Genomic DNA, 26,660 nt, shown 5'->3' with positions numbered 1-26,660 from the left:
CTAGTAGCAATGCAACAAGTCCGGACACTCCTGAAAGACTTATGTAAAAGAATGCTATCCACCTAGAGAGAGAACTATGGGAATAGAAATGCAAAAGCAAAACATGACATCACTTATGTATATATGGGTATGTGATTTGGGGTTTAGACCTTAAAAAATTGCTCTATAGCAAAAATGAATAACATGGAAAATAGATATGAAGTGACAACATTTGTACAACCCAGTGGAATTGCTTGGAATTGCTCTGAGAAGAGGGAGGGAAAGAATGAATCATGTAAACATGGAAAAATATTTTAAAAATAAATATACAGACTTCCATTTAAAAAATTATGAAGATAGAAGATGCAGAAAAATGAAAGTCTTAAATTAACTGATATAAAGGAAAGAGAACCAGGGGAAAATATAACAACTACAAAAGTCTAAAGAAAAACTGAAAGCTGTTGCCCAAATTTGGTTTTGAAGAAGAGATAGAAAAATGAACTTAATTTCACTTAACTTTTTTTTTTTCTTCAAAATTGAGGATGGGGGGAAAATATTTCAGTAAAGAATTTTTTATGTGAACCTTTTAGCAACCCCTTGCCTTTGGGGAAGCAGGGACTGGGCTCCCAGCTGGGTTGGAGGATGGGGCAGCCACTCCAGGGACAAGCAGAGCAAAAGGACTGCTGCCCAAGCCAATTTGGGAAGGTGGCTCAGAAACCAGTGACCTACCCCCTGCATTGAGGGGCAGAGCCAGAGACCATGGGGGCAGGCACAGGCACACATGCCTTCAGAGAGGTCTCTGTATACTATCTTTGGCATGTGTGCCATAGATTTGTTATCATGGCCCTAGAGTGTTCTCTATCTGTAGTTTCAGTTCTTTTCCAAAGATAAGCTGCTTAGTCGTTAAATTTCCACTATAAATAAGTTCTTTACTCCTCTTTAAGTTGATTCTTTGAAAATCTAAGGTGAGTTTTAAACTCAGTTTCAGGCTGATTTCTTCAAATGTGGTCTGCTTACTGGCTTGAGACATTTGATCTGGTATCAATTTCATAGTTTAGTTTCCCTCAAACAACTGCTTCTTTAGTTCTAAATTTGAGAATTTACTTACTTATTCTATGTGGCTCCAGAAAACTGGTGTGGTGGCGCTGTTCTGGGAACATCTTTTTTTTTTTTTTTAATATATTTTATTTGATCATTTCCAAGCATTATTCGTTAAAGACATAGATCATTTTCTTTTCCTCCCCCCCACCCCCCATAGCCGACGCGTAAATCCACTGGGCATTAGATGTTTTCTTGATTTGAACCCATTGCTTTGTTGATAATATTTGCATTAGAGTGTTCATTTAGAGTCTCTCCTCTGTCATGTCCCCTCAACCGCTGTATTCAGGCAGTTGCTTTTCCTCGGTGTTTCCACTCCCATAGTTTATCCTTTGCTTATGAATAGTGTTTTTTTCTCCTGGATCCCTGCAAATTGTTCAGGGACATTACACCGCCATTAATGGAGAAGTCCATTACGTTCGATTATACCACAGTGTATTAGTCTCTGTGTACAATGTTCTCCTAGTTCTGCTCCTCTCACTCTGCATCACTTCCTGGAGGTTGTTCCAGTCTCCATGGAACTCCTCCACTTTATTATTCCTTAGCACAATAGTATTCCATCACCAACATATACCACAATTTGCTCAGCCATTCCCCAATTGATGGGCATCCCCTCGTTTTCCAGTTTTTGGCCACCACAAAGAGCGCAGCTATGAATATTTTTGTACAAGTCTTTTTGTCCATTATCTCTTTGGGGTACAGACCCAGCAGTGCTATGGCTGGATCAAAGGGTAGATATTCTTTTGTCGCCCTTTGGGCATAGTTCCAAATTGCCCTCCAGAATGGTTGGATCAATTCACAACTCCACCAGCAATGAATTAATGTCCCTACTTTGCCACATCCCCTCCAGCATTCATTACTTTCCTTTGCTGTTATGTTAGCCAATCTGCTAGGTGTGAGGTGATACCTCAGAGTTGTTTTGATTTGCATCTCTCTGATTATAAGAGATTTAGAACACTTCTTCATGTGCTTGTTAATAGTTTTGATTTCTTTATCTGAGAACTGCCTATCCATGTCCCTTGCCCATTTATCAATTGGAGAATGGCTTGATTTTTTGTACAATTGATTTAGCTCTTTATAAATATGAGTAATTAAACCTTTGTCAGAGGTTTCTATGAAGATTGTTTCCCAATTTGTTGCTTCCCTTCTAATTTTGGTTACATTGGTTTTGTTTGTACAAAAGCTTTTTAGTTTGATGTAGTCAAAATTATTTATTTTACATTTTGTGATTCTTTCTATGTCTTGCTTGGTTTTAAAGCCTTTCCCCTCCCAAAGGTCTGACATGTATACTATTCTGTGTTTGCCCAATTTACTTATGGTTTCCTTCTTTATGTTTAAGTCACTCACCCATTTTGAATTTATCTTGGTGTAGGGTGTGAGGTGTTGATCTATTCCTAGTCTCTCCCACACTGTTCTGGGAACATCTTTAAGTGCTTCCAAGGGACTCTTTAAGTAGTTTGCCTAACAAGCAAGCATTGAGAATCATAATTTGCAAAATTGTGGGTATTGGAATTTTAATATTGTAACATGTGGTATCCAAACAATTCAAACTAAAGATCAGGAGCTACTGTTTTGAGATCTTACAATATCTTTTGATATGACTAACTAATTTTGAAGTTTGGATATTTATTTGGGAATGAGGCCAACATATCAAAAGCAAGAATATCTTCACATTATTGTCTTTGTACCCCTTGGTTTGTCTTTTCCAAACACAGACAGGACAGGAACATGAGCTGATAGAGAGTATGCCACTGCTGGAATGGTTTGCTAACAACTATAAGAAATTTGGAGCAACGCTGGAAATTGTTACAGACAAGTCACAGGAAGGATCCCAGTTTGTGAAAGGATTTGGTGGAATCGGAGGTATATGAGATTAAGATATTTAAACATGAGATTAAGGTTCAAAAGTCCCAGTTTCAGTGTCTTTGGACAGTCCATTTAGCCAGAGAACCTAGTTCCTTCTCTGGCCTACTTTTATCTTAATCTACCTTAGTAGGAGTGGAGTGAGAATTCCGGGACTTAAGAGATTTAAAACATGGCTTCTGGAACATCCAAACCGAATATGAGCCTAAAAAAGGAGCCAAGTAGGATTTGGAAATTTGGCTTGAAGTTCTTCCCTTTACTTTTAATTTGACTCTTCTGTTTCCATAACAAAGTTAGGCTTGCCCATCTTTCACGTTGTCTCAAAACAAGAGCTTATTCTTTGTTTGTTTCCCCAGGTATCTTGCGGTACCGAGTAGATTTCCAGGGAATGGAATACCAAGGGGGAGATGATGAATTTTTTGACCTCGATGACTACTAGGTAGTCGACCTGGGTCCGGCAAAACGTGCCTCGCCCTCCAGCATCCAACCCAAGGAGCAAATGCGTGGTGGAAACAAAACAGATCCCTGCCTTATGATTGGAACATTTCCAGAACTTGATCCATGAGCATTGGATATTGAAAACAAAACCGAAAAAAAAAAAAACCCAACCCTACACTTTGATTTGTCATGGTGTCAGTGCAGCAGCAAACTACTAAGTTCCTAAATGCCACTTTGGACTAATTTAAAAAAAAGAATCGCAGTTTTTACTTTTACTCAATGGTGAAATTGGTTGCTCTTGTATTTTATGAGAAAAAAAATGATTTTTTTAACCTTCATACATAGAAGCAAAAAATACTTTAACTGCTGTAAAATCTTCAAAAGTTAATAGAAGTAAGATCATACTGGTTTGTTTCTTATTTTGATTGGAGAAATTTTCAATTGCTGCATTTCGCGGTGACCCATTTACATGGCATTCTCAGCTTAGACTGCATAAGAAGAAATATACGTGGTGAAATATTGGAACCATTTCTCTCTTGGTCTCTGTTTAATGTTGAAAGGGTAAGATAATAAAAGGCAACATCAGCTTCTCTTCCCCTAAACCCACACCCCACACACCCCAAGTGGTCAGTCCAGAGGGTACAAGTTGTACTGCACATTCAAATTGACTTAGGAATCACTGGGTCACTGGACTGTTTGCTCACATCTGTTGTGCAGAAGCATTTGTGCCCAGGTTTCAGGAGCTCTCATCACTGTATGCTCTAAGGAGGGTGCCCAGGATCTTAGCCTGCTAGAAATTAGTTTGGGGGTAGCGGGGGGTGGGGGGTGGGGGAAGTAATGGGGCGCCTGTGCTGGGATTGTGAGAAATAAAACATGCAATTTAAGTGGAAGCAAAGTAATTTAAAGAATTTTTTATTTTTTACACTCGGGTCTATTCCTTGGTAAAGGGAGGTGGTTGTGTTTTCCTTGTGTTGGGACAGCATGAGATTATGTGAATTTTTTGATTTAAAAAAGAAACAAACTGAAAGATGTTTCACAGGGATGACAGGCAAGACGTGTATGACTGTGCATGTGATTAGAAACCCCTGACCCTTCTGGAGGGCCTGGAGCTTCTTTCTAGAATATGGGATGCACATGCATCACTCACATGGGAAGTAGGGATGGGGAGGCTGGGGAGGGGCAGGACCCAGCTCCTGCATCAAGGACTTAACCATGTTGGATCCAAAAGTGGCCCCCAAAATCTGAAGCCTGAGTTTGGCTGCTGGGGGGAGTAAGTTGGACTTATACCCCACTCATGTGCTGTGCTGTGGAATGCCCAAGAAGGGAACAGTGGATAAAGTGTAGAATGTACCCCATGATAGCAATGGAGAAAGTGTACCAAATGGACTTGAAACCAATGGTTTTACAAGTCAATATGGTATATTGCCCACATACTGACACCAGAGTTGTGGGGTTCATTTGGTTTTTGGATTGGGTACTTTTCACACTTTAGTGCCTGACCGCTTCTTCGCTGACTTCTGACTCACTCGTAGCTTTATTGGTCTGAACCAGCTCCTTGTTCCAAGGTTGCAGACTTGCTTATCGTTCCAATAATCCTGTTTCACTTGAATGAAGGGAGTATGTCTTAAAATGTAATGCTTCTGGTTCTCACACTGTACTTTGAGGTCCAAATGACTTGTCTGTCAAATGTATAACCTGATGTGTCAATCTCCCAGTAAGAGTAAATGTTTGGGTGTTCACCAGATTGGGAGGCTTCACCGGAACAGGCTTTTGCATTGGGCTCTGCTGTTTATTTGCAGAAAACCCAAGTGTGAACAAACTTGCTCTCTTCACAGCAGTACCTTAGGGTTTTGCCATTGTAAATGGGTCTAATGTGATATGACAAGACCAGAAAAATTGGATGTAAATTTACATATTTGAATATACTGCTTGTTGTTTCACATGATACATTTAGGGTATGCAGCTCCTTTTTTTTTTGTAGTTTTTATTTTTACTATTTAAGTTTGGAAATGATGCCAAATTTTTGTATTTCTTTAATCAATGTGTTCTCTTCAGTGATATATATTGCATTATATATTGATGTGTGTATCAATATATACTGATATGTATTACACTTACACATACACATACGAGGGGGTGAAAATCATAGCCTTCGCATTCTATATAGCCTCTGCAGAGAGATCCTAAGCAGCGAAATCTTGGTGTTGTGATGTACAGAAATGGAGAAGAGTATTAAACCATATTTAAGAATATAATCTGTGTGCTTGAGATTTTTTAGGATTGGTACTGGGCACTGTTGTGGTAGGAGGGTGGGGCATTAACTGTTGAGACTAACATTCCAGTCAGTCCATGGTCATTGGTATTGTATTGGCTTCTTTCCAGGTTTTTGTCTGAGTGTTCTATCCTTTGCATGACCCTGTGGTTGGGCAGGTAGAGACCTTGGCCCGGTGCAGCTTTGTGGTTGGGGAAGGACAGCAGCTGCAGTTCTTTAAAGTTGGATTTTTCAATAGGCCCAATTAATTCTAGAGTGCCTGATATTTTATAATAGGATCCTCTTCATAGACCCAAGTAGCTAGTCATTCGGGATGTGGTCAAATTGGAGAATGAGAAATCGGGGTAAAGTTTTCTTTGCCATCTACCCCAATCTCCAGCCTTAGAGTTCTAAAGGTTCAAATTGTTCAGAACAAAATATTTTTTAGTACTCTAACCAGGGGTCAGGAGTAGGAGGAAGGGCTCCTCTTGTCCACAAGCTCTTTTCAGTAGCCAAACAATTCTTCAGTCCGAAATTCTGAGTTACATCCTATGCATTAACTTTATATAATTTGTGGTTTGGCCTCTTCCCAGTCTGAGATGGAAGCAAGAAGAGAGTGCTCAGGACTCCTAAAGAATGAAATGCTTAAAATCCTTAAGAGTTCACAAGCTGCTTTTGGTATGACGACATACCTTTTTGAGGAGAGTAGAGTTCCAAGAGAACTATTTCTAAACTCCACTGAGAAATGTTGTGCTTTTTCTTTTTTAAAAAATAAATGACATCTCATTTTCAACTAGATTTTTCCTGTCCCTCCCAGTGAGCCATCCCTTCTAATGAAGAATAAAGGGGAAAAGATTTTGCCATCAAAAAAGGCTAATTCCACATAGTCCCCATCTCTTCAAGGGTGGGGGAAGTTGTCTCATTACTTTTGGGGCTAAGCTTTGTCATCATGATTTCAAAACCTGTTTCAATTGTTTTGTTGTCCTGTTTATATAGTGTATGGTTTTCTTGTTTCTATTTACTTTGTGTTCTTCCAATACATTCTTCTCATTTTATACTTTTTCAAGGTACTTTCCATGTTTTATCTGGTCCTTACAGGAACATGGAAATTGATACTTGTTTTTTCTTGGCTTGAAGGGTAAATTTTGATGGACTAATTTCACCTAAAGATTCTTTACTCTTTGAGACTTTGAAACTTCTGGACTGGTTCCTGAGGCCAGGAAAACCGAACATGTCCAGGGCCAGAGTGGAAAAAAGGATATTTTTAAGGGTGGCACTGCATGTGGAGGTTCACTGTCTGGAAACCACAACAATCCAATATAGAGATGGAGGTTTCTGATACTCTTGCAAGTCTTGTGGCCCCTAAAGGTCCATTCCTTGGCTCGTTTTGCTTCCAACCTGGCACTGCTTCTACTATGTGGTTGTGAGCCAGGATGGAATTTCAACCAATTAGAATAGGTGCCAGCTGTGAGACCTTCCATTTCTCACCTGTCAAGCTCCACCCCTACTGTGTGGCATCTCTTCCTGAAGCTACAAGAAACCAGGCTATTAGCCAGTTCTCATAGGAGAACTGCCAAGGGCCCACAAGGGTAGGAAGCCCAGGGCATTAGGGAATATACCCAAGAGTAGTTTGCGGAGATAAAGGCTTATACTATGGAAGCATTAAGGAGCCTGTATTTAAGTTTAATGTGGCTGTATGTTGCAGATAGGTAAATTTCAAAGGGGGGGGGGGCGGCCTTAAAGACTTGGAGGCCCTGAATTCCAATCTAGTCTAAACACTTGGATAGTTTTGTGACCCAGGGCAAGTTCACTTAACCTTAGTCACCCAAACTACTCTTCTGCCTTGGAATCAAGACTTGCTGTTGATTCTTTGACAGAAGGTAAGAATTTTTTTTTATTCAAAAGAATTTAGTATTTGCAAAGCACTTAACATACATTAACCCATTTGATTTTCTCCACCCTGTAAGGTGAAGATCCTAGGCTTCTTTGTGGGATGATTTTCCTCCTGTTAGCTTGCATTTCACTTGGGTGATATTATACCAGGGGCCACTAGATGGCGCTGCAGCTAAGAATAATGGATGTGGAAAGGAAGCTATTATGGGTAGAGCAGCAATTCTCACTTTTTGAGCCCTTTACAAACTTAAAAATTATTGAGGACCCCAAAGACCTTGTTTATATGGCTTATATCATTATTAACTGGATAGAAAGTTTTAAAAATAAACTCATTACACATTAATTCTAATTAAAAAACATTTCTAAAAGAGTGAGAAGAATAGCATGCTTCAGCATTTTTGCAAATTTCTTTAATGTTTGCTTCTGCGTTCAGTCTTTTGCAGTGTTGCTTTAGCCAAACAACATGAAAATCTGGCCTCAAATATATATAATTGGAAAAGAGGAATATTTTAATGTGCAAATAAAATCTTATCATGAAAAGATTTTCAACATGGAAGACTGTCTGAAAGTATCTTGGGAACTGTGGACCGCACTGAGAATCCCTAGGGTGGAGGAATCCAAGGAAATCAGACACTAAACATTTACATGCCTTTATGTGCTAGAAACTGTGCTAAGTATTGGGGATACAGAGAAAGATAAAACAGTCCCTGCTCTAAGAGCTAAATGACTTGCCCATAGTCTTAATCCAAATTTGAACCCATGACTTACTGTCTCCAAGCCTAGTGTTTTATCCACTGAGACACCTAGCTTCTCAGATATGTCTTGTTTAAAGCACAAAAAGGAGTCATTGTCATGATGTCATTGGGTTACAGTATCTACATTCTGGGTGGGAGGAGGTGCAGAATAAGGCACAAGACTGGAAAGGCATTAGGAGGATGGTGGGAAGGAGGGAACATTATGAAGGAATGTGAAAGCAAGAGAGGATTTTAGGTTTGATCCTATAGATTAGTGGCGTCAAATAGAAATGGGTGGAGGGAGAGGAGGACCCAGGGGCCACTACTAAATTTATATAAAGATCTCATTTGGCTGCACATTGACTTAGAAAACCATATATTAACATTAACTGTTTTAATCTGGTTCCCATTGCACTTGGGAGTGCACTGTGGCCACATGTTTGACATCTGCTGTAGCTGATACAGAGCCATTAGGGTTTATTGATAAGGGGCAAGTGATGTGGCCATACCTGAGTTTTAGGAAAGTCACTTTGTCAGCTGAGTAGAGAATGTATTGGAGTGGGGAAGAGGAGGGTGATGAGCAGGCTATTGCAATAAATTCAGCTCTAATGCAATAAGGACAGGCATCAGGGGTAGCAGCAGTGTCAGCAAAAAAGGAAGTGGATGCAAGAGAGGTTAAGGCAAGATTGACAGGCCTTTGCTATTGGATTAGATTGGATAGGGGAAAAAGGCATGAGGAATCTAGGGTGATACCTAGTCTGTGACTAGAAAGATGATGGTGCCCTCGGTAACTAAAGTTTGGAAGTAAGGAGGGTTTGGGGAGAAAGATAATGGATTCAGTTTTAAACATTCAGTTTAAGATGTCTACAGGACATCTAATTCAAAATATCCATTAGGCAGTCGGGTAGTCAGCAGATGGGGCTGCACACCTAGATTTGAGAATCACCAGCACAGTTGAGCATCAATTCCATAGGAACTGATGTCACCAAGTGAAATGGTGGGAGAAGAGAAAGGGACCCAGCACAGAAACAGGAGTGACTTGGATGAAGATGGGGGGTGGGGGGGGAATGCTGAAGAGAAAGATAAACAGGAGAGAACGTCATGAAACCCTAGAGAGGACGGTATCAAAGAAAAGAGGGTGCTTGACAAAAAGACTACAGAGAGGTCAGAGGATGAAGATCTGGCAACTATGAAATCACTGGGAACTGTGGAGAAACCAGTTCCTGTTAAATCATGTCAGAAGCCAGATTGTAAAGAGCCAAGAAGAAAGTGAAGGTAGCTATTGCAGAAGGCCTTCTCTAGGCATTTAGCTACAGAAGGGAAGAAGGATATGGGAAAATACCTAGCACAGATGGATGAATCAGGGAAGACTTTTTGAGGATGGAGAAGACATGGGCATGTTTATAGACAGTAGGGAATATGGGGGAGATAGGAAGAGATTGAGGATTAGTGGGAGAGAAGGGCAAGGCAAATTGAGTGGCTTGCCATTAAAGTTGGGAAGTGGAGAAGTTTATTTGTGGAACATAGTTGGTGCTGGCAAAGTTCTTGGATAGGAAGTAAGAGGAAAATGAGGTGGAGCTCCACTTCTGTCCTGAGTCACTGCGATTTCACATGGAGTACTTATCCTATCTAGTCTTCAATTTCCCTTTCATTATGATGGAGTGAGAGAGGTGGGCTACAGCCATAACCTAGGAAAGGAGAGGGAGGTTACCTTCACAAAGTCAATCATTTAATCCATCATTTGAATTTGTGGAAGGAGTAGGGAGGCCCTAGATAGAATGAGGGCTAATGTCAGGCTGAGTAGGAAATGCTTGATAAGGTGAGAGGGGCCAGTACATTCTCTTTTCATTTATGAGGTCACTAAGGAGGAATCAAGGTAAGAGGAACTTGTCCTTGTCAAGAATTAAGGCTTTGTGGAAAGCTTGGCAAAATGTATGTGTCTTTCTCTGGCCCACCTCCCCACCTTTTATGGTTTGGTTGTTTTTGTCAGGGGCCATTTCACCCAGGGTGGAAGTGCACTGCCACTCACTGCCCAGACCCGCTGCTGATCAGCCTGGGAGTTTTGACCTGCATACTTTTCTTTCTTTTTTAAACCCTTACCTTCCGTCTTAGAATTCATACCAAGTATTGGTCCCAAGGCAGAAGAGCGGTGTAAGGGTTAGGCAATGGGGGTTAAGCCCAGGGTCAGATTTGAGCCCAAGACCTCCTGGTCTTTATCCACTAAGCCACCCAGCTGTCCTAACCTTTCTACTTTTTTTTTTTTAAACCCTTACCTTCTGTCTTGGAGTCAATACTGTGTATTGGCTCCAAGGCAGAAGAGTGGTAAGGGCTAGGCAATGGGGGTGAAATGACTTGCCCAGGATCACACAACTGGGAAGTATCTGAGACTAGATTTGAACTCAGGACCTCCCATATCTAGGACTGGCTCTCAATCCACTGAGCTACCCAGCTGCCCCCTCCTTTCTACTTTTCAACCTGGGCACCCGATTGCTTCCTTACACAGCCAAATGGTTCTCTCCTCCTCTTTTCATGGAGGTCCATCTAATTGGTTCCAGACTTCCAGTGGGACACTTGATCACTCTGGCCCACTGCACCTCAAAACCCCAAGTGACCCACCAGCTTCCACCTCCCCAGTAGCCGGGATTAGAGACCTGCCTCTCTACACTTGGTCCTTCTCTTCCTCCTTCAGCTAATAATAACAGCAAGCATTTATATTGCACACATTACATGCCTCTGTCCTCAGTGCTTTACGATTATCTCACTTGAGCCTCACAACAATCCTAGAAGGTAGGAGTTATTATTAATCCCCATTTTATAGATGATGAAACTGGGGCAGAAGTTAAGTGACTTGCCCAGGGACACACAGCAAGTAAGTGGCTGAGGTCATATTTGAACTCAGGTCTTCCTGACTCTAAAACTAGCACTTTATGCATTGTGACACCTAATTGCCCCTAAGCAGAGTATATTGAACATAATTGTTCCTGATGAGTTAGGATCATCATTGTGAGTGCCCATTATTCACTATTATTCTTCTTACTACCTGGTGGGAGGGAAGCAGCAGATCTGGGATTTCATTGGTATGGAGAATTATTTCTGCCAATGCTGGTTGCACCAGCTTAGAACCAATTCCATCCAATATTATTTGGGAGCAGGAAGAGAGGGGACTTCATATTTCATAGCACGTACTGTGTGCCAGGCACCGTGCTAACAAAATCTTTTTCAAATTAACACCGCCATCTATATAATGCGATGATATCTTCAGAAGGAATATCTGCCCCTAAGTCTGATTGCAGATCAAAGCATATTTTTTTAGCTGGATTATTTTTCTTGTTTTGCTTTTTTGGGGTCTCTTGTCTTTTGCAGCATGGCTAATAGGGAAATATGTTTGGCACGACTATACATATATAATCTATATCAAATTGCTTGCCTTCTCAAAAAGGGGAGGGGAGGGAAGCAAGGATGGATTTTGGGACTCAATTTTTTAAATGAATGTTTAAAATTATTATATGTAATTGGGGAGAATGAAATAAGTAAAAAATGTTAACAAAAAAAGAAATATGTGTCCCTAAACCTAAACTCTCCATTAGTCTGCCCATTATTTTTTCTTCTTTAACGTTAAGCTGTTGGATGTATGCATGCTCTCCCCAGCTCTATCTATCCTGCAGCTTCTAACCTAGTGAACTCAAAAACCACGTATCCAAGTTAATTGAGACCAAGACCAAAATAAGAGTAAATAAGGTATGAACTAGGCCTGAGGGGGGTTCTTCAATGAGTAACATGCATGAACTTCAGCATGTGAATTTTGTGTCATATGTTTTGGTTGTCCAGTGACTCTATAATTTGTGTCTAGTCCGGGGCAGGATCAATTGAATTTCAGATTATTCAATGAGGTGCTAATGTAATAATAACCTTGGTTGCTGGGAATCTTGTTTAAAAAGCTCTCATATACATAATTCATTAGGAAGGCCAACTGGAATAATAGATAGGGTGTGGAACTTGGTATCAGGAAGGACCCAAATTCAAATCTTGTCACAGAAATAAGGTGCTAACTGCTTTACAAATATTATCTCATTTGATTCCTACAACAACCGTAGGAGACGGAAGCTATTCTTGTCTCCATCTTATAGATGAAGAAAGTGAGACAAGCAAAGGTTAGGTGACTTTCCCAGGGTTACACAGCAAGTAAGTGTCTGAGGCAAGATTTGAGCTCAGGACTTATTGGCTATGTGACCCTGGGCAAGTCACTTAAGCTCTAACACCCTCATCTGTAAAATGGGATATTAATAGTGTCTGACCTACAGGATTAAATGAGACAAAATGCCTTGCAAACTGTAAAGTGTTAAATAAATGTTAACCATTCTTATTTCTACTAGATGTGTGACCATGGGCAAAGTATTAACCTCTCAACCTCCCTGTAAAATTGAAATGATAATATCCAAAGAATATGCTCCACATGGCAGGATTAAAGGAGGTAATATATGTAAAACACTTTTTAAATTTTAAAATGCCATATTAAGTTCAACTGTTATTAATAATCTCTTTGCTCTCCCACATATTCTCTCTATTTTATGGAGGGAGGAAACCAAAGCCCAAGGTAAAGCAGTGATTTTTAAGTCATACAGGTAAAACTAGAAACCAAGAATCTTGATTCTCAGTCTTGAATCCATTCCATAAATGAGTTTTCCTCCTGGGAGAGTCATCAATTTTCTGGATTTAAATGGGGTCACCTCTCATCAGGAGAAGATGAACTGGCATTGGAAGAAGAATAGGACATGGAGAAATTGAGAAGAAGAGGAGATACTGAGTTGGTTCCAAGGCAGAAGAGTGGGAAGGGCTAGACAATGGGATTAAGTGACTTGCCCAGGGTCACACAGCTAGGAAGTGTCTGAGGCTAAATTTGAATTTAGGACCTCCTGTCTCCAGGTCTGGCTCTCTATCCACTGAACTACCTCAATGCCCCTATGACTGCTGCATCTTGAAGCTTGGCTAGATTTAGGAAAATAGAGATGTTTCCAAGTCGTACTACTCAAGGAAGACTCTTTGTTGAGAGCATAGACTACATTTCCAGCTGGTCAATCACCCCAAATCAACAAAAAGGCCTGATCCCCTACTCCCAAACCCCCTCAAGCACTCACCCAAGGCTCTAGGGATAGCAAAAGAACCAGAAATAAACTCAGATCCCCACCACCCACATCCTCCTAGTTTCTCCATGGACTCATTACTTTGTCAAGTGGCCTTAAGCCTTAAGCCAAAGAGCCAGGAAATAAAGATCAACCCCTGGAAATTCCCTCCCAAAGCTGCCTCTAGTTTCTGGTTACACAGACCATAAAGGGCTGAGAGGCAGGAAACCTGGGTCTCCTTGGCCAGCCGGCTGACCTCTTACTCTGTGACCTTGTTCACTTTCATTCAGATGGGCCTCTCCTCTGTGGATGTGAGATGGCCGATATCTCTGCTCCTGGGAGAGGACCCTGGGTTGTTGGTTGGAACAAGTGAGAACCTTTGTATGTCCTCGTTATACTGGGGGGGGGGGGGGGGGGACTAATGCAACTCAACCCCAGCGCCTTGTGTCATCATTTCAATCCTGCTTGTTTCTCTGCCCATGACACCTAACACAATCCTGAAAACTGTAGGCAATCAAAATCTTTTCAGTGGATTATCATTAGAGTCACCTGATACACCCCCACCTCTACCCAGAACACCTGCTGTACAATTCCCTTATGGCCTAGGCTACAGAAAAGGACCCCTCAGAATGGGTTCAGCCACACAGTAAAAAAGAGAGCCATGCAAAGTGGCCAGAAGAGTTCTAGGATTCCTAGGAGTCCCCAAAATTCCTAGAAGAATTCCTAGGATTCCACAGCCTGATATAGTACAGAGAATGACATCAGGCCTCAGGGATACAGTGACTCCTCAGCACTGAGCATTCTCTCTCTCTGTCTCTCTGTCTCTCTCTCTGTGTCTCTGTCTCTCTCTCTCTCTCTCTCTTCCCCCTCCCTCTCTCTCTCTCTCTTGCTCTTGCTCTCTCCTCCCTTCCTCACTCTCTCTTGTTGGTAGGAGGCATCAGTCAGCTGCAGAGCACTGAGAATGGAGTGACTCAGGGCAAACTCAGAAGAAAAGAAGTTAAAGCACGTGAGGCTCCCTGTCAGCCGTTTAGCAGGTCTCAAGGAGCAATTCTTGGAAGGAGGAAAGATATGTTTGTTCATTCTCCTCCCATCATACAACCCAACTTCGACATAACTTACTTTTGTTGTGGCTCTCAGGTCTTGGGTTCATCTGTACTGAGACAAAAAGACTTGACTAAAGAAAGACAAGTTAGTTTGCTAGTTAAGCAGTAAAACTAACCATGAAGGACAGTGTCAATTGGTGGCTATAACAAGCATCTTTTAATGGGTCCATGGACAGAAAGGGAATGTGACTCTGGGGTCAGCCCAGAATAAGGGGCCATTTGGAGTAGGAGAACTGTTTTGGTTTTGGAAAATTTTATCAATTTAGAACATTTTTCCTTGGTTACAAGGAAATCATATTCTTTCCCTCCCTCCACTCCCCCTGCCCTTCCTGTAGCCGACATGCAATTCCACTGGTTATTACTTGTGTCCTTGATCAGGACCCATTTCCATGTTGTTGGTGTTTGCACTAGGATGATCATTTAGAGTCTCCATCCCCAACCATATCCCCTGGACCCATGTAATCAAGCAGTTGTTTATCTTCAGTGTTTCTACTCCCACAGTTTTTCCTCTGAATGTGGATAGTGTTCTTTCTCATAAAACCCTCCAAGTTGTTCAGGATCACTGCACTGCTGTGATGGAATTCATTACCTTTTCCCTAAATCCATCCCTCCTCCAAACTGCAACTCATCTTGCCAATTCAATTCAACAAACTTTTTCTCTTCTCTGATTACTCTGACAAGTACTTACGGAGTGCATACAGTGTGCAGGTCACCATGTAGGAGCTGGGGATGCAAAGACTGAAATGAAATTGTCCTTACATTCTGTTGGGAGTATATAATAGATATACAAGTGAATGCAATAGTGTATAAAAAAATAATTTGGGGACAGCTAGGTGGCTCAGTGGAGAGAGAGCCAGGCCTGGAGTCCATCCTGGGTTCAAATCTGGCCTCAGACACTTCACAGCTGTGTGACCCTGGGCAAGCCACTTAACCCCAACTGCCTAGCCTTTGCCACTCTTCTGCCTTAGAGAACAGATACTCAGTATCAATTCTAAGACAGAAGATACAGATTTAAAATAATAATAATTTTAAGAGAGGTCTCAGGACAACAACTAGGGGGATGAGGGAAACTCCTGTAGGAAGAGAACTGTCCCTTTTTTTGCTGAGGGCAACACTATATCTTTTCAGTGTCACAAATGAATCAAATCTCTTCCTCACCATTCCTCAAGTTCCTCCTACCATCCAATTAGTCACCAAATCTTGCCATTCTAAGTCCACAACATCTTTCCACTTACATAGCCATTATCCTAGTTCAGGCCCTCATCATCTCTCATTTGGCTCAACCAGTCACCATTTAAGTGTCTACTACATACCAGACTGGGGATATGAAAAAGGGAGAAAGACAGTCCTTAACAATATGATGGGGGAGGCAACGTGCAAATCAATCTGTATAAAGCAAGTAACAGACAGGATAAATAGGAAATAATTAGCAGAAGGAAGGCCCTGGAATTGAGGGATTCTGAAGGCATTATTCTCCAGCTTCTAGCCTCTCCCCTCTCCATGTGGTTACCATAATCTTTCTGAAGCACAGATTTGACTGTGTCACTCCTGTTTAAACATCTTCACTAGTTCTCTATTGCCTCAGAGATCAAATGCAATCCCAAATGAGAGGGGGGGGGGAAGGGAATTAAAAGATGTTCTTCTTAACCTGGGGCACGGGATGGTATGGGGGCTCATCGCTTCTAATTATGACTCAGCACACCTTCATCAGGCAGATGCTTTCTAATGAGCAAATCAAAGCAAACTAAAGAGGTGAAACCCAACAAGGATCAGGAGCCCAAGAGAGAGTGACTTCTTCGGTAGAATGAAAATATGAAATGCCCAGCAGAGAGCAGCATCAACCCTACAATGCTGAAGGTGTGGATTGCCCAGGCCCTGCCTCCATATGTTCTTGTATGTTCCCTGGCTACATGGCTCCTGGTTTGTCCTGGTTTGTCCCTTTGCTTTCTGCTCTGGGGCTTCCCAACTGGAGGTACAGTAAACTTCTCAAGAGCATTCTCAGAGTGTGTGTGTGGAAGAGTTGTCTCCTCACCTATTTCCAGTGCTGTTAAATGTCATTTGTTTGAACTAATGTTCCCTCTGGCTGGCTGACAGAAGTCCATGTGTTGGTGGCAAGAGCCAATCCTACACTATGGTTTTAGCTGGGTGCTGAGCCATGGAGCACCTCAGTGTTGGGGCAGCTTTTCTGAGGACTCAACCATAAGGAGCATCCCTAGGAGGACCTCAGTCGGCCCTGGGGTAAGAAGGAGCATCCCTAGGGGGCACATCAAATGTAGGGTGACTTTTCTGGGGATTCATTGGTAAGAAGGAATATCGCTAGCACTATACCTCACTATACTTTCTCCTTACTTGTGACTCATGGACTCTTGAAATCCCTTAGGAGGCAGCACTCAAACCTAATGATACCTCCTACAGGAAAAATTTCCAGATTCTCTCAGTTGTTATATTCTCTTATAGCCTGTTTACACAGAATATCTGCCAGCAAAATGAAGGCAGGGATATTTTCTTTCCTTTGGCATTTATATCCACAGAGCCTGGCACAGTGTCTTATATGTAGTAAATATGAAGTAAATTGTTAGATTGAAATGAATTTAATTTCTTCCAAAGATCAATCAGGAGATATTTATTGAGAACTATTGTGCTAGGTGGCACAAAGGATAGAATGGAGGGGCCTAGAATAAGGAAGACATCTCCCTAGGTTCAACACACCCCTCAGAGATTTACTAGCTAAGTGACTCTGGGCAAGTCACTTAACCTGCTTACCTCAATTTCCTCATCTGTGAGGAAGCTGTAGAAGGAAATGGCAAACCACTTCAGTATCTTTACCAAGAAAACCCCAAAAGGGGTTACAAAGAATCAGACAACACAAAAACAACTAAACAATAATAACAAGGGAGTTGAGCCTATTTTTACATCGTCAAAGACATTGGTCCTGCCCTCAAGGATTTATAGTCTGTCTGGGGAGAAGAGTCTAAAACACAGAAAGCACTACAAAACCAGGGAAACTATAGGAAGCCTTTGTTTGAAAGTCTAAATTAAATTTGCAAAGAGATTCCCACCTCTTGAGATTCTGTGAGCGGGAAATAACAGAAGCCAGGTATGGGGTCCAAATGTCATGTTCTTATAATTAGAATCACAACAAATATGTATCAAGTGCCTACTGTGTGCAAGTGACGGAGAAGGTAGAAAGTCTAATCTAGACAGAGAGAATGCCTGCCCTCAGGAAGCTTATAGTCTTGCAGTTGGATAAGACAACACATGTAGCAATAATACACAATCATGTGAAAAAAATTCACTAAAGTTGAAAAACAAAATGCTATTCAAAATGAAGGTGTGTGTGTGTGTGTGTGTGTGTGTGTGTGTGTGTGTGTGTGTGTGTGTGTGTGTGTGTGTGATCCTTACAAATAGATCAGAGGGGGGGCAGCTGGGTAGCTCAGTGAATTGAGAGCTAGCCCTAGAGACAGGAGGTCCTAGGTTCAAATCTGACCTCAGACACTTCCCAGCTGTGTGACCCTGGGCAAGTCACTTGACCCCCATTGCCTACCCTTACCACTCTTCTGCCTTGGAGCCAATACACAGTATTGACTCCAAGACAGAAGGTAAGGGTTTTATTAAAAAAAAAAACAAATAGATCAGAGGGCAGGTAGGTGGCTCAATAGGTTAAGAGCCAAGGCCTAGAGATGAGAGGTCCTGGGTTCAAATTTTATCTTAGTGTGTCCTAGCAGTGTGGCCCTGGGCAAGTCACATTATGTCTATTGCCTGGCCCTTACCACTCTTCTGCCTAGAAACCAATACACAATATTCATTCTAAAACAGAAGGCAAGGGTTTAAAAGAAAAAAGACAAATAGAATCAGAGAAAGCTTTCTGAAGAAGCAACATTAGGCTTGAGCTCTAAAGGATGAATTCAAATTCAATAGATGAAGAGAGTATATAGCAAGGGAATTCCAAGCATCGAGAATTGCAAGAGCAACATCATGGAAACAGGAGACCACAGTGGATGTCAGCAGAGAGGCATCCAGTTTGACCAGAGTATAGAGCACCAGAAGGGAAAATAATAGAATTTTGGAAAGGTAGGGTGTACCAAGTGGTGTATAGACCCTTGAAAAGTCCCAGTCCTTAGCCTGAATTTATGGCCCTGACCATTTCCAGGCACCCCAGCTGCTCCTCTCTTAAAGAGGACACCGGGCAGACCTACTCCCATCCTCACTATTAGCAGGCTCCCCATTGGCTCCTAGATTTGTACCATTCTCATACAGACTCTGGAGCTGAGGAAGAACCTGTGTGGGGCTCTCCCTTCTCATTTGATTTCTCTGGTGGAGCTGCTATAAATAACCAGCCTGTATCCAGCTGGGGATTTCCCCTGTCGGTAAGCTGGGATAGAAAGCACCGCCTCTCCCAACCTGAGCTGCCCCCCCAGGGCAGCCCTTATGGTGGAGAGGAGGGTTAACAGGCAGGGGGAGGAGCAAAGGATGGATGAGGACTGAGTGGGCTAAAGTTAGCCATTGTGGGAACCACAGCGCCACCAAGACTACATTACCCACAATCCTAGTGCAAGAAAAGGAGGAGGAAACGGTGTCCCAGGTGAAAAACAAAACATCCCCAGGCTCCGAACCCTGGGCTTCTCAGAAGGCAGACTGATGGCCTAGGGTTCTGACACTTCCTTGGCAAAAGTTCTGGACTCAGCCCCTAGACTTTGCCCCCGGGAAATTGTCTGCCCTGTGCCACTGCCTGATAGGTTGGGTCGGAGGCCCTGACTGAAACACATGGGACATTAACTGACTGACTGACTTAACTAATTAATTAACTGACTAAGAGAAAAAAGGTCCCATTAAAAAGGAGGAAAGAGGGGTTTAAAAGAGGCTCCATATCTCCTAGTTCCCAACCCTTCCCTCCCCCTGCCCCCACCCCCACCCCCTAAGCCAAAAGAGGAGCCACTGAATCAAAACTGTCTACCTTATTTCCTATGGACTCTTTTCTTGCTGGTCTTAAATCTCTGTTGCATATAGCTAAGGCTCTGGGAGTTTATCCTTGCTGGATAGGGCTATTAATAATGTTTTGTTATGGCAGTGATGATGAGAGTATTTGGCTTTCTAAATCATTTCCCCCCTTTTTCATTCCAGAAATCCCAGGGGATATGAATAAATTCCATCTTCCCTATATAACAGGTTTTTAAGGAATGGCAACCCCTTACCTGGTTCCTTTAATCCCCGCTTTTCTCACCTCCTTATTTAAAGCACTTATCTCTTTATTTTGCCCCCTCCCCCCAGCCTACCAAAAAAACGGAGTCTTCTCACCATTTAGAATCCCCCCTACCACCACCATCATACCCATGCAGTCCCCAGCAATGAGCCTCACTAAAGTCAATCTCCTATTTCCTTCACCCTCCCAGATTTGTGGAGGAATCTAAGGGGGCAGAGATTCATGTTTTATCTGCTGGCTAATCCCTGTTTAGGGTTTTCAGTTTTGCCAGAGTTGTTGGAGGCCCAGGAGGGCACATAAGGTTGAGATAACTCTCTTCTGACCTTTGCCCACTTCAGTGAAGGCTAAGGTCAGGGTGCTGACACATGTTTATTATGATTCAGGGAGGCTGTTCCTGCTGGAAGGATGGAAACAGGTTCTATCCTCCCTCTCACCTCCCTTTTTCCATCCTCAACTAGTCTAAAGGTGTGTGGGAGGAGAAGGCACTTTGTAGGGACATGTGTTGACTTTACTAGACCCTACTCTGGTGAATAAACAAGACAGGTTAGCCTGGGAAAGTCTGAGGCGGGTAAACATTTATTAGAGCAAAAGGAGTCTGTTTGAGCTGATGACCATGCAAGGAGCTCAGGATTTTCTCCAACATACTACTGTAGTTCTAACTCCGCTGGGCTGTTACCTGGGGATCTTTCTTGACTGGGAGCAGCTTTATCTAGACTATTTGGGGGAGCTATACTCCTGGCTCTACTTTCCTCCATCAAGAACTCCTCTCAGATTCAAATAGCCCAAGAAAGACAACGATGTCAGCTCAGTTCACTGTCAGACTGAGTTGTAGCTGCAGGAGGAGAGAAGTTGTCCCTGGCTCCAGCCCTGAGGTTTGTTCCCTGAGAATGGAGAAGAGGGTGGTGTCAAGGCCTAGAGACTGAAGCAGCGCAGGATCCCCTCTTAGCTGTGGGTTTGGGTATGTGTGTGTGTGTTTGGGTAGACAGCTGTTTGGGTATTTTGTATTTTTGTTGTTTGGGGGCTGGTGTGGAAAGATGTGAAGCCGTGGAAATACGGGGAGGCCTGAAATGACCCTGTCCTAATCCTAAATTGAATTCTTTAGTGCCTTCCCCAGAAAGGATGGGGGTGGTGCCTCAAATAGGAAACTAGGAGCCTTGGGAAGAATAGGAAAGCCTTGATTTCTGGGTTGGAAGTGAGGGACTTTGCTTCTGCAGTAGGACTTCCAAGATGGGTTACTGCCCCCATTTAATTCAGAGGCCTTCCAGCACAAGAAAGGGGAGAAAGCCCGAGGCTTTTTTTGGGGGGGAGGGCGGGGAGAGGTACAGGCAGCCCAATTCCTGCTATGTCTGCCCGTTCTCTCTCCGCTCCCTCTCCTGCGCCTCCTGTTTCCCAGCTCCCAGGGTACAGCCCGGATTCTGGAGCTCCCCACGGCCAAGGGCAGGGACCCCGCCTGGGAGGCCAGGCACAGAGCCGCAGGGAAGGCCCCGGGAGGGCTCTGCTCCCAGTCGGCCAGGTCCCTGGGCCGCCAGCCAGCCGTGCCGGAAAGGAAACTCCTTGTATGGGCCTCGGGGAGAGAGGAAGCGCCTTTTAGGGAAGCAGGAGGAAGCGCCATAAATGGGGATGGGCGGACAAGGAGGCCGGCTTGGTTTAAGAAAAGGAGGTTGTCCGAGGAGGAGGGGAAGATGCCCGGTAAGGAAGCCGCTTCCGCCAGGCTGGGCGGGATCGGATGTCAGCTTCTAACTGGTTGGCCAATCCCTCGCCACCTCTCTGCGCAGCCGGACTCCTCACCTTTCCCCCAGCTCTGTGGCAGGGATTCCCTGGGAGCGATCCCTGAATCTGGAAATTCCCTCTCTCTGCTGTTCTCCCCCAATCCCGCCTTCAAATCCAACTTTGTTTCTCTACTCCTTATAAGTCCCTTTTCCTTGAGTTTTCAGCCCTGTCTTCATCCTAACTTTCTCCATCCTGCAGCGTCTTTAATTTTCACCTCCCCACACATACCCATATCAACCAGTCATTAAGCATTTATTAAGCGCTGCTATGTACCGGGCACCTCTAGGTATTATGAATAAAAGCACAAAAGTCCTTGCTTTCAAGGAGCTTACATTCTTCTCACCAAAGCGTTCTGTTCCAACTCATGGTATTTTGCCATATCTGGTCTTGTCACTAGACAAGATACCCATCCGCCTCTCTATCACCTTTACAGCTATTCTAATATATAGCTGACTGCTTCTTGCCCGCCCACCCCACACCCATTTCCTCTTTTCAGTGCCCCTTTTTGCTTAAGTGAGTCCCATGGGTCATCTATCGCGTGCACACACACAACATCCCCTCACCACTGACTCCTCCCCCTTATTCACTTTCTCTCCCCACGTCATTATTGAAGTTCCTTTCCAGGCTAAGACATCCGTACAAAAGGTGAGAGGTGGCAAAGGTGGGAGACACCGATGTGAACTAAGTTCCCAAATCCACAGGGAACTTTAATGGATAGTGGATTACAATCGCTGCAACCTCGGTCAGGCACCTGGCTCCGAGCCCTGGCATTGTTACAGTCTGGCTTCCCCTTCCCGTCCTACTCTTCACATTTGCACATAAACGCTCCTGGCCTCACAGCCGGGTCAGAGAGGTCAGCGGCCCAGAGATGACTCCAATCAGGACGGCAGGAAGAGGAGGCATAACTATCTTCAAGTTTTTGAAGAGCTGCCATATGGAAAAGGAATTGGGCTTGTTTTGCTTGGCTGCAGAAGACAGAACTAAGTAGAGGCAAAGGGAGGAAGTTACAGAGAAGCAGATTTCTAACTTGACTTATACAGGGAAAACTTCTTTAAAAGAGCTGTCCAAATGTATAAGGGACTGCCTTAGGAGAAAGTGAAATCTGTGTCACGACTGGTCTTCATGTGGAAGCTGGATGGACACTTGCCGCCTATGTTGCAGGGTGGGGGGGGGGAGGGTGTATAACTTTTCAACCCAGTAGATGAGGTGCATTTTATTTCTTCCTTCTTCCTCTTCTCCTCCTTCTTCCTAATAATAATAATGAAGATTTGCTGGCTGTATTTCAGGGGTGGGGTGGGGGGAGATAATAACTTTTCAACCTAGTAATTGAGGTAGGTTTTATTTATTTTGGAGGAAAACCATACAGAGAACAGACTCATAGTCATAGATTTTCAGGTGGAAAAGAACCTTAGCTACTACCCTGTCATTTTACCAATTAAGAAACTGAGGCCCAATGAGAGCAAATGACTCACCCAATGTCACAATGAGTAATAGAATGGGTTTAGAATGTAAGATAGCTGACAACTGGTACTCTATCTAGAACACTGCTACTTTCTCTAGGGCTATCAAAGCACCATTTCTTCTACTCATCTGGACTAGTTTCAAGTCTATTGAGGCAACCAGCTACTTCTTTCTTTTGTGACTACATCCAAGAGTCTCCCTGCCACAAGCAGGGTTATAGGAAAGTAGACTTTCTGAGAGGGCATTAGCATGTACTCTAGGAGTACTGTAGGAGTGTGTGTACTCTAGGAGACATTAACTTGACCTGTTTTCCTTTTCTTTTTTTTTTAAGTGGTGCCTATGTGTTGTTGGGGACTGAGGCAGGATACTTGGATATTGTGTCTAGAAGTGTGACCTACTGTATAATTGAAAATCTGTTACCCTAAAAAAGAACTACATTTCCTGGTAGACCACTGACTTCCTGTCCTTATGTAATTCCTGTAGTCAGAGGATATTAGGTGGGGATGTGGAGGGTCCTGCCCTCTTTTTGGCCCTGTTGATGGTGAGCATGATGGTGGTGAGTGGGGATTTTGAAGCAGCCAATCAGCCATGGGCACATGGTCTTTTATTTTGTTTCCCTCTTATTCCTTTATTTCTAATGATCATTAATAAATCTCCTAAAATATAATATTTTTATTATTGATTAATTTTATTTTTTACATTTATGGAAACCACAAAGGGATTTACTAAGATAGCTTAGATAAAATTTTTTAAGCCGTGTTTCTCCTGCCAAGGCTTTTTGCCCACCCCACCCACCCTCACAAACTCTGAACTCTCTCTGGAGCTGTTGCCTTTTTTCTTTTTTCTCTCTGGAGCTGTTGCCCCTACTTTTTGCCTACTTGCTTTCCCTACTGGATGGGCTATTTTTATCTGGGGGACTCTTGGTGAAGAAGAGGTAAGTCACTTCTCTCACCCATCTGCTTGAGCCCATGTTCCTCAGTTCCTCACTGATTCCTCTGGCATTGCTGTTACTGCTGCTGATCCAGCTTCCTGGGTTGTCCCAGGCATCTGCTCCTGACCTTATTGATCCCAGTTGCTCCTGCTCCTGCTCTGGCCTGGGCTCCAACCGTGGTGGCTGCCTCTGTTGCTGATCCTTTTGGTGGTGCTGATTGCTGCCGTCAAGAAGCTGGGAGTCCTTGGAGCTGCTCTCCAGGCAGCTGGTAAAAAGACCTGGGTAAGATCTGGGTATGCTTTCCCTAGGCAATAATTAGCCTCCACATGACAGGGGACCTCAGGGGGAAGAAGGGAAGAAGGAAGTTACTTTTCTAAATAGGAAGTAAATTGCAAGCATGGTATACTCTATGAAAGAGCAATACCTTGCCTATTTCAAACACCTTTGACCATTCATGAGTGCTTTGATCTTTTTACTTATCTTGCCTGAGATTCAGGGGAGAAATTCATCTCCCTAAAACCCTTTGCCATTTGGACCTGCCCAGTCTCTAAGATTCATCCAGTTTGAGATTCCTCAAATTCATGTTCTCCCTCACTATGGGAAATGCCATAGTTCTGACAAAAGGAATCTGAGTGGATAGAGAAAGGAGCTTTAACGAGTCTGGAGGTGAGATTTTAAGCCTTTTCAAACTCCATTTTTTAAATTAAAGTTTCTGTATTTTATTGTATTTTGCTGATTGTTTTGTTTAAGATATAATTTTGTTGTTTTAAGTTCATGTATTAATGTATTCAATACTATTCTGTTACACTGAATCAGTTTAATCTACTGTGTTTTAACTATTAGTTATGTCCTGTTACCTTTCCCTTATGAATACTGAACAAAATATTGTAAAATCCCATAAACAGCTTTTTTTTCCATTTTGCATTTGTTAAATTGTCACATAGATGATGGATGGACTTCATCAAAACTGTTACAATTGTATAACATCCTTTGGAAAATTTAATGAGCTAAATATCTCAAATTGATTTTAAGGGGTCTTTAGACATGATTTTTAGATTTTTTTTCAACAACTCTGACTGATAATTTTGCCTACCTCTGAGTTTTTTGTAACAAGAGGTAAAGGGTCCGTTTTAGTAGCTAAAGTAAAGTGCAATTATAATCACCACCTCCTGCATTTGTAAAAATGTGAATGGATGGGACATAACAGTCTCATACCAAAGGACCTGGGAAGTTGATCCCAGGGCATGGTACCCCTGGATGACTCCCAAAAGGGAGTATCTCTTATTTGTAACTCTTCTGCTTATTCTACCCTTCCACCAAAATGATCTAGATTCTTGGTGACATTTTTAGATCCAACATCAACAGTACAGAGGTTTGGTTTTTTCTAGACTCCTCTGCCACATTTTTGCAATGATGGCAGTAATAGATTTTTAAAAAATATCTCAGCCAAGGTTGAAATATTACTACACCTGAAAAACTTGTGACAAGTATCCATTGACTTCTAAGGTTTTTTTAAATGCCACACAGCAGACTCATGTGAGTCCTAATGATAGTGGGTTTATTTGCTATTGTCAGAAATGGGCTATTATAACTTTGGGGACTTTGAAACTTCTTGAATGTGCATTATCTGTTGTATTATTGTCCTTCCTTCCTTCTTTCCTTCCTTCCTTCCTTCCTTCCTTCCTTCCTTCCTTCTTTCCTTCCTTCCTTCCTTCCTTCCTTCCTTCCTTCCTTCCTTCCTTCCTTCCTTCCTTCCTTCCTTCCTTCCTTCCTTCCTTCCTTCCTTCCTTCCTTTCTTTCTTTCCCTTACCTTCCATCTTGGAATCAATACTATGTATTGGTTTCAAGGCAGAAGAGTGGTAAGCGCTAGGCAACGTAGGAACTCCCAACTCTAGGCCTGGCTTTCAATTCACTGAGCTACCCAGCTGCCCCCACTATTGTTCTTTATAAAAACTGTTACTTTGTAAACAGTGGGTCATTGATTGTAAGCTATATATTTTTTATTTCTAAAACATTTTTATTGTTTTTGTTTGCATGTGCAATATACAATTTCAGTTTTGTTTTTTCTCTCTTTTTTGTATTCGAAGCACATGTCACCAGTATTGAGATTCTCTTAAACTTTTTTTTTATTTTGCAGTAATATAAGTTAGAATATATATTTTCTATAATATTAATACATACCTGAAAGCTTTAGACTATGGAAACCTGCCATTTATCGATAAATATTATGGGACTGTGATTAATGGTTTTGTCTGATTCCAGGAGAAGGGAACAAAAGAGCCATTATACAGTGCCAATAAGCACAAGGTCAAAAAGGACCAAGCCAATCTAGGTAGGATTAATGAACTTCTAAGCCAATACAAAAGGACTTGTACTTAGTGTGATACTTGAGGTTGTAACGCTTGACATATGTTAAGATGCAGGACACCTTGTATCCACATTCTTTGTGAAATATTCACAGACAAGTACTGAAGTTTGGCTATCATCCTGGCACTCCCTATCCCTGAGAATGAAGGTAAAATCAGATTAGGGAATGACACTTCTCTTTCACACAAAAAATCTAGTCCTTTTTTCTCTTTCATTGTATGGCAACTTCCTATAGTCTTGGCTGCAAATGGGTAAGTAAAATATTACTGTATCTGTCCTACAAACTTGTGGGACAGAAATCACTTTAATTGGGCCCTGATTCAAGGACCTGTTATAGGTTTATTTTCCTTTACTTAACATTTTTACACATAAGACTTTGATAGTCTATATTTCATCCAGAAATTATTTTCCTTTTTTATTTGGATATTTTTATGTTTTTTATTTCTCTTGTC

General features: G+C 42.4%; 1 protein-coding gene across 1 annotated transcript in view; it reads left to right on the top strand.

Annotated features, from left to right (window-relative positions):
- Positions 1–5,633, top strand: part of ETF1 (eukaryotic translation termination factor 1) — a 41,616-nt gene extending 35,983 nt beyond the window's left edge. Inside the window, exons 10-11 of the mRNA XM_001368185.4 lie at positions 2,793–2,940; positions 3,297–5,633. Of these exons, the coding sequence (XP_001368222.1) occupies positions 2,793–2,940; positions 3,297–3,379 (231 nt within the window). The 3' untranslated portion in view covers positions 3,380–5,633. The remainder of the gene's footprint in view (positions 1–2,792; positions 2,941–3,296) is intronic.
- The last annotated feature ends 21,027 nt before the right edge of the window (positions 5,634–26,660 follow it).

Source organism: Monodelphis domestica, chromosome 1, assembly GCF_027887165.1.
Source record: "Monodelphis domestica isolate mMonDom1 chromosome 1, mMonDom1.pri, whole genome shotgun sequence".
Taxonomy (NCBI): domain Eukaryota; kingdom Metazoa; phylum Chordata; class Mammalia; order Didelphimorphia; family Didelphidae; genus Monodelphis; species Monodelphis domestica.
The sequence above is the reverse complement of the archived record's forward strand: the minus strand, read 5'-3'. Positions and strand labels throughout refer to the sequence as shown.